This window comes from Quercus lobata, chromosome 3, assembly GCF_001633185.2.
Source record: "Quercus lobata isolate SW786 chromosome 3, ValleyOak3.0 Primary Assembly, whole genome shotgun sequence".
Classification (NCBI taxonomy): Eukaryota; Viridiplantae; Streptophyta; class Magnoliopsida; order Fagales; family Fagaceae; genus Quercus; species Quercus lobata.
In genome coordinates this window covers 65173003-65184033 of record NC_044906.1, presented here as the reverse complement: position 1 = coordinate 65184033, position 11031 = coordinate 65173003, and the positions used below count along the sequence as shown (strand labels likewise).

At 33.5% G+C, this 11031-nt stretch overlaps 1 protein-coding gene across 1 annotated transcript; it reads right to left on the bottom strand.

The window, feature by feature from the left end:
* Positions 1-956: 956 nt before the first annotated feature.
* Positions 957-1661, bottom strand: LOC115981286. The gene has a single exon (XM_031103446.1). The coding sequence runs from the start codon at positions 1659-1661 to the stop codon at positions 957-959; it is 705 nt and encodes a 234-aa protein (XP_030959306.1).
* Between the last annotated feature and the right edge of the window lie 9370 nt (positions 1662-11031).

The window sequence follows — 11031 nt, the reverse complement described above, 5'->3', positions numbered from 1 at the left end:
ACCAGAAGTAGGCAAAATGTTTTTAGAGCAAACCATAATTAGGCGAAATGTAATTTTTTCTTAATTTAATTTAGCTTCTTATCTTTTGTGATTATTTCATTTTTTTTTTCTAATAGTACTCCTTCAGGGTGAATATTGTGAGAAGGTACCATCAGGCATGTACTATATATAAGGATTAACAACAATGCACAGAAGGTGGTGAAGACACATACAAATTTGTCATCAATTTTATCATGGTGTCCAGCGTAGATCATAATTTTTGTAATTAGTACCTGGTCTCAGTGGCTTACCATAACAAATAAATAGAGAAAGAGTTCTTTTCAATTGTCTTACTGTTTTGTTTCCTTGAATCCAGAAAGTCTTAAGGACAAGCTAGTGTAATTTTATGCGCTAAACAGGACTATTGCATATCTTTGGATTCAAACCCATATCTCTATTACAACTTACAAGCCTTAACTCGAATTCTGAGTCTAATACTAATTTGAAGGGTAACCTACTATATATAGGGAAGCATGTCCAGACACAGATACTCTTGATTAATTCCCAATCTTCCAAATATAGTCAATTAGCAGAAAAAAAAAAAAAAAAAAAAAAATTCCAAATTCAATCAACATCATCATATCTACTAATTAGTAATTAAGTATTATATTTTTCTTGTTTTTGGATGATCGACTGAAATTAATAATAAAAAATTTACAATGAATGAGTTCATCCATAATATTCATATTCCACATATACAAAAATATGTCAAAAGCTATGAGACTGAAAATAGATAGTCATGTAACTTAAATAGGGGAAAATTTTAATATAATTGACTTTACACTGGCTCGGCATGTATTTTCATTAAAAAAAAAAAAAAAAAAGTATAATATACATATTCAACCAAAAGCAACCAAGAATATCTAACTAGTAGGCACCTCAAAGCGACAAACAGGACAATAATGGCTCTCATTCAGCTATTTCACTATGCATCCAGCGTGAAATATATGAGTGCAAGGCATGCACAAGGCTTCAGAACCTGCTTCAAACTCTTCCAGACATATGGTGCAACTCTCTCTTTCACGTACACATCTTCTCTTTGCTTCCGAACCCTTAACGCAACCTTCCACTCTCACCCTCTTCAACATCCCCTTCAATGCCGACTTCCTCGCCGGTACCATACCATATCTTCTTCTCTCAAACTCCATTGCCGATTCCCTCAAAGCCCTAGTAAGCCAATACCTCTCATCGTGCAAAAAGTTCTCTTCCACGATAATATCCACATATATAGGCAATACTTTACGACCCATATTAGAAACCCAGTTGCCAATCTTGCGTGCAAAGCAAACCACTTCATCGGCTATACAGGCATGAAAATCTTCGTGGACTTCAGGTCTATAACCGAGAAGAATCGATATTTCTCGACACGAGTAGTCATAGCTCTTGAACATGTCCAAATCTAAGAACACACCTTTGGTGCTAGAGACTTGACTTGATCCGCTGCGTAATAAAACAAGATTTCCTTCGCATGTTCGGTACCGTGTTCGGCGTTTTACTTGTACAAAGAACTTGACATAAGCTTGAACCTTCGATGATCGTTGCCATGAATCAACGTGGTCGAGGTTGATCTCTGGCTGCCAGACTCGATTGGATACCCGAGGATTAAGTTGAACGAATTGCATATTGATTAACAGAAAGAAGAAAAGAATTTGATCTATTCTGAAAAACACTGAGTAAACACAGGTTTTATATTGTGAAAGTATTCCTAATCCGATTGTTAATCGGAATAAGAGTAAAAGTCGGTTTCTAATAGTTTGCTTTGTTCACTGCTCAAAAGGGGTAACTTTATTTTTGCTAAGGGCGGCAAATTAATATATTGGAATATATTAAATTATAAAAATTATATATATTTTAATATTAATATATACCACATGGTAATAAAATAAATAAACTTTCATTACATTATCTTATTATATTTTCATCAAACATATTTAAAAGGAAATATAAAAGAAAAAAAAATTATAACTAATGTAAAATCCTTTGTTTTTTTAGACTGAATTAATTAACTGCCTGATTGACAAATGCAATACCTTTTTTTAAAATTGGTAGTAAAAGAAACAGCTAAGGGTTCAAACTCTAAACAAAAATTTTCAGTTTCAAATTATAATATTCATTAATTAAAAAAATTAAATTCTTACAAGTTTGAGTTTACAATGGCAGTGTTAAATGAAAGGCTTTGATCTGTGCTGCACTGTGATTTGAGTGCTTGTGGATTTGTGCTAAATGAAAGGCTTGGATTTGTGCCGTGTTATATAATACTGATTATTTTATGTTTAAATCTACTATATTTGGATTTGTGCTGTGATGTGAGTTATAGATATTTTGTGTTGATTTTTTGTTTTTTTGTTTTTTTGTTTTTTTGGACCAAATTAATGGTGTGGGTATAATAGTGTCGCTGCCTGAAATATTTTAATATATTTTCATAATTTATCTTTATTAATAATAGTTTGAGTTGTTCAATTATAATTAAGAGGTACTTAAACACAATTTTGTCTAACTGTTCATACTACCAAAAAAAAAAAAATAGTTACATAATTAGTTTATAAAATTATATATTTAATTTCCATTTCAAACTGTACATAGTTGAACCTTTTAAAAATGCTAAAACAATCACTAGTACTCTCCCCATCTCAATAACATCTATGCAGTGTGTATTTTGCGCCATAGATGAGAAAAATGAGTTTTTGAGTGAAGAAAGTTCAAAATTAATTATAAATGATTGTAATACCATAAAAGAATGTATGACACAACTTTGTTGGGTCAAATTTAATTTATGAAATAAAGTATTTTCTTTGTTTAGTTTTTTTTGTACATAAAAATTCAGTTATATTTAATTTGGCCCCCTCTAGAAAAAATTCCAGCTTTGCCACTAGTAAAACAAACTGAATTGAATACATTGGACATGCATGGGTATGAGGGTATCTCACACCTTCACACACTCTAACTTAATTCCAAAACTTATCTTTGTTGAAAGTAACTTGTTTCTTCTTATCCATGGACTTATTTTTAAATAAAATGAATTTTTTGTTTCTTGTTTTGTTTATACATTAACAAATATAAAATAAGTGGCGACATTGCAGTGATTACATTGCCAACTCCACTGTGACCAAATCCAAAAAAAAATCTTTTTCACCAAACTCTTTATTTAAAATATAAACCTTTAGGAGAGCATCATGTATGTCCTGGTGTCCACAAATCGGCAACTCACTAAGATCAATCCAAACAAAAATTTTTTTTCAAATTCTCTAATTAAATAGAGATTATGGACTACAGTAGAGAAAATCAAATTAGATTTCAATTGGATTCTCAATTTTGAATCAAATGTCCCATCTAATTTTTGATTTTTGTAACAAATGAATTATTGAGTATAAAAATCAAAGAATCCAAATCCAATTAGATTTTAAATTGGATTTTAATTGGAGTTCAATTTTATTATATATATATATATATATATATAATGAGAAACCATTACATATTTTAGAAATGTATGGTTTAAAAAATGTGTAAGCTATTACCATGTATAATTTGAATATCTTTTCAAAAAAATGTATAATTTGAACCGTGTAATTATGATTGTTTTTAATTGTACATGTGTATATGAAAGGGATTATACACTAGTGTAGCCATGATTTAGGTACACAAATGAATGCTAATATGCGCCAAACAAAAATCTTTTTCACCAAACTCTTTATTTAAAATATAAACCTTTAGGAGAGCATCATGTATGTCATGGTGTCCACAAATCGGCAAGTCACTAAGATCAATCCAAACAAAAATTTGTTTTCAAATTCTATAATTAAATAGAGATTATGGACTATAGTAGAGAAAATCAAATTAGATTTCAATTGGATTCTCAATTTTGCATCAAGTGTCCCATCTAATTTTTAATTTTTGTAACAAATGAATTATTGAGTATGGTAGTTTCTAAAGTCTTAGGATTTTATGTATTTACAACTCTAATTTGTATTGTTGGCAAATCATGATCAAAACAATGTGTTTAGAAGTGTTTTAGTCTAGCTCAAAGTTGTACATTTATGTAAAGTTAGAATCGAGTTAAAGTAGGAAAGTATTGTGCCTTTCGGCCTAGCTCGATCGATCGAAAGACAGGCTCAATCGATCGAAACTCGGGCAGGATGATTTTCTGCAGATTTTTCCAACTTAGCCCTAAGTATTTTAAAACGTTTTTAAGGTTTCTTATTTGTCCTAAGTATAAAAGGCAAACCCTAACCACGTTTTACTGTTGCTCATAATTGCGGTTTGTGTAAATCTCTTGTGAGATCTAGAGGAGTTTTCCTTTACACAAATTTAGGGTTTTCAAGGAGAAGATTTATCTATACTTTGATGATTAATTCAGTTGCTGCCATTGAAGTTTAAAGAAAACACAAGCGGGTGTGCTTGTATCTGGTGGTGAATCCAAGAAAGAAGGAGTCTGTGTATTCGGAGCTTGCACATGGTCGTGTCAGTAAGTTCTACTGGTTGATAGCAATAAGAAGTCGAGCGTGGGGGCTTGTAAGTCTTATTGTATGAACTTTGATTCTTTCAAAATAGTGGATTCAAGTTTACCTTGAGGATAGCTAGGTCAAATCCTCCCCAGATTTTTACCGGTTTGATTTCCTAGGTGATCATATCTTGTGTTATTTATTTTCCACTGTTTTGCATGATTTGATCTTTATTATTGTGATAACCTATACTTGTTTAATTGGATTAAGTAACAAATTGGCTAATTACCTAGGTTAAATCAATAGTTTTAAGGGGTCTAAAAACTGTCAAGTGGTATCAGAGCAGGTAGCTCTTTTGTTATTGATCCTTTGATCACTGAGCTGATCCTTGACCCCTGTTGTCATGGAACACAGACACTCTCTAGTTATTCCTCCTCACTTTGATGGGAATAATTATACTTATTGGAAAGTAAGGATGAAAGCATTCCTGAAATCCATTGATGAGAGAGTGTGGAACTCCGTTGAATACGGATGGGAGAAGCCCACTACTCCTGTTAGTGAGTGGGAAACTTCTCAAAAAGAAGCAACTGCGTTTAATAGCAAGGCTATGAATGCGATCTTTAACGCTGTTTCTATAGAGGAATTTAAGAGAATCTCTAATGTTGAGGTTGCTCATACTACTTGGAATATCCTCCAAACTGTGCATGAAGGCACAAAGGCTGTCAAAATCAATAAATTGCAGCACAAAAAAAAAAAAAAAAAAAAAAAAAAAAAAAAAAAGGAAGCAAATTTTGCTTTGTACTATTCTTGGTTTTTGAAAACAAGGTTGGTCAATTTATTTTGACATTACATGTCTTTTGTACCTTGTTTAGGTTTGATGAGCTTACTTATTGCACTTTACTAGTTGAAGCTTTGTAGTACATGTTGTGTGGGAAAGATGTTTAGGGTTTTTGATTATTCTGTCTTAATCTTGAAGTCACATGTTTTTGAATGTTTGACTTGAAATTTTAGAGAAATGCATAAATAACCATCTCACCACTGTTCACTAGCCAATCATGAACACCTTAGTGCATATCATAAGATTTTGTGCTTGAGAAAGTGTAGCACATGTACAAAAAAAACATAAGGTGAAGCCTCGGTTTAAATTGCTTAATACTTAAAATTGGTGTGTACTATTAGGCTTGATGCCAAACTCATATGACTTAAAATTGGTATGTATATTATGAGGCATAAATACAAGAAACTTACATGATTGTAAGCTTATGATCTAGAAGATGTGGGAGTTATATGATGTAACTCTTTAGGTGATAGTCTCTTTTAAATTATTTGTGATGAATTTTGTAGACTTTGTGATTGATTGCTATTCACATATCACCTCGCATGTATCTCAAGCTTTTCCTAGTTGCACACACTATACAAATTACTCTTTGCTAAACTTTGTACATGTTATTGTGTGTGTTTATGGTCTGACCAACCAAGTTTTTGCAAATACTTTGAATTTTGTGCGAAATTAATTTGTTGCTTGAAAATTTGTGGAGAATGCAAGAAATTTTGTTTTGGGGAATTTGGGCTTAAAATTCTTGTTTTTGAAAATCATATCATCTCATTCTCATGCATTATTGTTCTTAAATTTGAATGCTTTGAGTTGATTCTAAATGTCTTTTTCAAAAAACTGTGTTTTTCCTCAAATTTGGTGAGCCTCTGCCCATTTCGATCGATCCATTCTGTTTTTCGATCGATTGAAAATTTTTAATTTTGTTAAGAGAGAGCCTCTGTCTATTTCAATCAATCGAAACTGTTTTTTGATCGATCGAAACTCGTGAAACATGTTTTTTTTTTAAAGTCAGATTGGACTTTTCAAAGGCACTTTTTCAAAAAGTTTTTCAAACTTTTCTCTCTCTCCGACTTGGCTAAGGCTCCACCATCGATTTTTTGTCGTTTTCCTCCAAGATTTTTGCAAGGTTTTTGTCCTTGAGGGCCGGTAAGTCTCTTTTGCCCTTCCTTTTGCATTTTATTTCTTGTTTTCATGCATTTTTCATGCATTGTTGTGGGTATTTTCGGCACTTTCTATATATTGGGGTTTTTGATGATTCAAACCTGTTTTGGTGAAATTGATCAATGGGTTTTTGTTCTAGAATGCTATAATGATGATTCTTGTAGTTTAATTTGATCAATTTTGTGGTTTTTGAAAAATTGAAATTTCTAGGGTTTGAAATTGTTCCAAATTGGGGATTTTGTCTAATTGGGTTAAATTGATGAAATTGGCTTGTCAAACTGATGTATTTGGTCATTAATTTTTGAATTCTATCATGTGTGATGATCAATTCGTCAATATTTTTCAAATTGATCAAGTGGTTTTTCAAATTTTGGGGTTTTTGTGTTAATACCTCTATGTTCAAGCCAATTTTGTGAATTTGAACCTTTTGGACTTAATTCACTGCATTAGAACATGCATCATACCATTTAAATTTGTCATGCATCATATAAATTTTAATTCTATATTTTTTTGTGCTAACTTGCAGTTTGTCCTTGGTTTTGTGTTTTGTTCTTTTGCTCTGTGTTTTGGTCCTTATCCTTGCACCATGCCTAGGAAAACTAGAGCCAATAGGACCCCTTCCACTTCCTCTGTGTCTCCCTCTAGGGTTGAGGAGTTTAAGAATGATAAGTGCAAAGAGGCCTTTGAGAATTTGAACCGTAAGCATAAGATTTGGGCTGAGCGAGCTGTAGTCTTAGATGAGTTTGATCCGGCCATTAAGGCCAATTTTGAGTCTAGAGGTTGGTTGCCTCTCTTAGAGATAGATCATCCACCCCCGACCACCCTGATTAGAGAGTTCTTCTCGAACCTCTCTTGTCACGTCTATGATTCCGACACCCTTGTTAGGAGTTGGATACGAGGTGTTAAGTTCCCCATTACCCATCGGGTAGTGGCTGAGGCTCTTGGAGTTCCGGTTGTTCGGGAGCTTGACTATCCCTATGATGAGTCACCCTCTTTAGATGTTTTCATGTCATACATCACTGAGTCATCTATCCAGTGGGGTTCTGATTTTCGGATCACGTCCGCTGAGCTTACCGAGATTGCCTATCTTTTCTTTAGGATAGCGTGTCATTCGTTGTGGCCTATTTCTCACTTCCACACCATCCCTCTAGAGCGATGTGTGTTTTTGTATGCCTTTGTTTCTGGAGCGTCTATCAGTTTTTCTCACTTGTTCCTTCGTTCTTTGAACAAGGTTCATAGGAGTTCTGCCGTAGGGCATGCGCTTATTCATCCTATTTTCATTCATAGGATTTTGCTCTTTTTAGGTCTAGATGGTTTTCCGTCTGGTGAGCCTGTTCATGTTGTTGCTCCCATAGGTGCCACCTTTCTTCGTCAGAGGGCTGCTCACTTGCGAGTTGCTCCTTCCCGTCCTAGAGGTGCGTCATCTAGTGATGTTCCCCCTCCTCCCTCTTCTACAGGTGTTGATGCTGCTGAGATATCCGGTGCTGCTGCTGATGATGATGTTCCTCCACCGACTGCTTCAAATGATTCAGACATTCGTCGCACATTGGATCATGTCTTGACCGTTCAGGCGACTCATGGACAGATTTTGGTGGACATGCTCGATGAGATCCGTGCCTTGCGTGCGGAGTTGGCGCAATTTAGACCACCTCCCTTTTGCTGATGGATTCTGTTTGCCCTTTGGCATTCCGTCACAAAAAGGGGGAGTACTTTGTAAAGTTTTTGCTTTCAGGGGGAGTATATGTTTTTGGTTGGAGCTTATGGAGTTTAGATTGTATCTAGGTGCTTCACTTTGTACTTTACATTTTTAGCTCTTGCCATGTTTTTGATGGGATATTCATGTTAGGGGGAGTTTTATGTTTTGTTGTTACTTTATATGTTTCTTGTTTCAAACTGCTTATTGATTTATATTTATGAGTTATTCATTGATATATGTCTATATTTGTGTGTTGTTTGAAATCAAGAAGTTAATTTGTTTACTTGTATTGTTTCCACACATGCATTATGCATTTTGTTTAGTGTTTCAGGAAATATACAGGTTGATTCAACTGAGCTGCTGTCTACACTTGCAACTGATGGATAGTAGTTAGGATTGAATTTGTTTTATGAGCATTATTTTGTAAAGGGCTTTTTATTTTGTAAACTTTGAGCTTCTAGTTGTGTTTTGTCACGGATTGCCAAAGGGGGAGTTTATTAGGTTCTAAAGTCTTAGGATTTTATGTATTTAGAACTCTAATTTGTGTTGTTGGCAAACCATAATCAAAACAATGTGTTTAGAAGTATTTTAGTCTAGTTCAAAGTTGTGCATTTATGTAAAGTTGGAATCGAGTTAAAGCAGGAAAGCATTGTGCCTTTTGGCCTGGCTCGATCGATCGAAAGACAGGCTCGATCAATCGAAGCTCTGGCAGAATGATTTTCTGCAGATTTTTCCAACTCAGCCCTAAGTGTTTTAAAACGTTTTTAGGGTCCCTTATTTGTCCTAAGTATAAAAGGCAAACCCTAGCCACGTTTTAATGTTGCTCATAATTGCAATTTGTGTAAATCTCTTGTGAGATCTAGATGAGCTTTCCTTTACACAAACTTAGGATTTTCAAGGAAAAGATTTATCTATGCCTTGATGATCAATTCAGTTGCTGCCATTGAAGTTTAAAGAAAATACAAGCGGGTGTGCTTGTATCTGGTGGTGAATCTAAGAAAGAAGGAGTCCGTGTATTCGAAACTTGCACGTGGTCGTGTCAGTAAATTCTACTGGTTGGTAGCAATAAGAAGTCGAGCGTGGGGGCTTGTAAGTCTTATTGTATGAACTTCGATTCTTTCAAGATAGTGGATTCAAGTTTACCTTAAGGATAGTTAGGTCAAATCCTCCCCAAGTTTTTACCGGTTTGGTTTCCTGGGTGATCATATCTTGTGTTATTTATTTTCCACTGCTTTGCATGATTTGATCTTTGTTATTGTGATAACCTAGACTTGTTTAATTGGACTAAGTAACAACTTGGCTAATTACCTAGGTTAAATCAATAGTTTTAAGGGGTCTAAAAACTGTCAAAGTATAAAAATCAAAGAATCCAAATCCAATTAGATTTTAAATTGGATTTTAATTGGAGTCCAATTTTATTTTATATATATATATATATATATAAATATATAATGAGAAACCATTACATATTTTAGAAATGTATGGTTTAAAAAATGTGTAAGCTATTACCATGTATAATGTGAATATCTTTTCAAAAAAATGTATAATTTGAACCGTGTAATTATGATTGTTTTTAATTATACATGTGTATATGAAAGGGATTACACACTAGTGTAGCCATGATTTAGGTACACAAATTGTTGGTGCAAACACAATAATAATGAAAATAACACAATGTGAAACTGAATAGTACTTCTGAATATTATTAATTCAATGAGAAAAATTACACAATACTATTTGGACTGAGGCGCGGCACTCGCTCTCTTTAAGGAGATTCAAGCCCTTGGTTGACTAATCTTTGTAACCGGTGCAAACCTTCTCTGATTTGTCTCCCTCAAGATACAATAGCCCAACAAATGTTGTATGGTTAGAATAGCTTCTACACAAAGTGTTCAAGCCCAAAGCTCCACTAGAAGAACACCTTTCTTTGGCACGAAATTTCTCAAGTATTTAGGAATATTATTAAATTCACTCTCTCACACAATACACTTTGCTTTTAACTATTTTCTTCATTCACTCTTGATATAAAATTAGTCCATAGCATAACCGTATATATAGTCTTCCAACCCTTCACAAAACCTACATGTTTTTTATTAATTTAGAAAACTTCTCTTAATTTATTTAATCTAACTTACATACAAGTAACTCTTTCTTTAACAAATTATAACTCAACTCTTTATTCATCTTCAGTTATTTTGAGTTTCAACATATTTAATTTAAAATGTACGAACACAAATTAATGCTAATATGCTTGATGCAAAGAAGTGCAAGTCATCAAAAAAATTTTAAGCAAAGCAAGTCATTAATTTAAGAAAAAGAAACCTTGATAACTCTTCTAACAAGGAAGATTAATTAACCACTAAACTAGACTTGTTCAAATATTAGTTGCTACCCAGAGTTCCCCCAAACACTTCAGTAGAGCAGAATTCCTGTTCATTATGGAACTAAAAAGAGCCCAGTGAAGTGCTCAAGGGAACTCTAGGAGACACCTGACTATTCCTTTCTCTTGGTATGGTTTGGTGGTAAGAAATTGAACACCAAACCTACCATATTTATAAAAAAGATTCTTTGTGCAAATTTATTCATATACACAAAAAGTGGTGTCCTCAAGGAGAGGAGATGGAACTGTTCGTTTTTAGACCCCTTAAATCACAACCAGATTAACCTAGGTAATTAGCCAAGTGATTACTGAGTCAAATTATCAAATCTAGGTTAACACACATATATCATATTATTGTAAAAATGCAGAAAATAAAAAACACAATAATATGATAACCTAGGAAAACCAAACCGGTAAAAAACCTAGGAAGAATTTAACCTAGCTATCCTCAAGGTAAAACTGAATTCAATATGAAAGAATT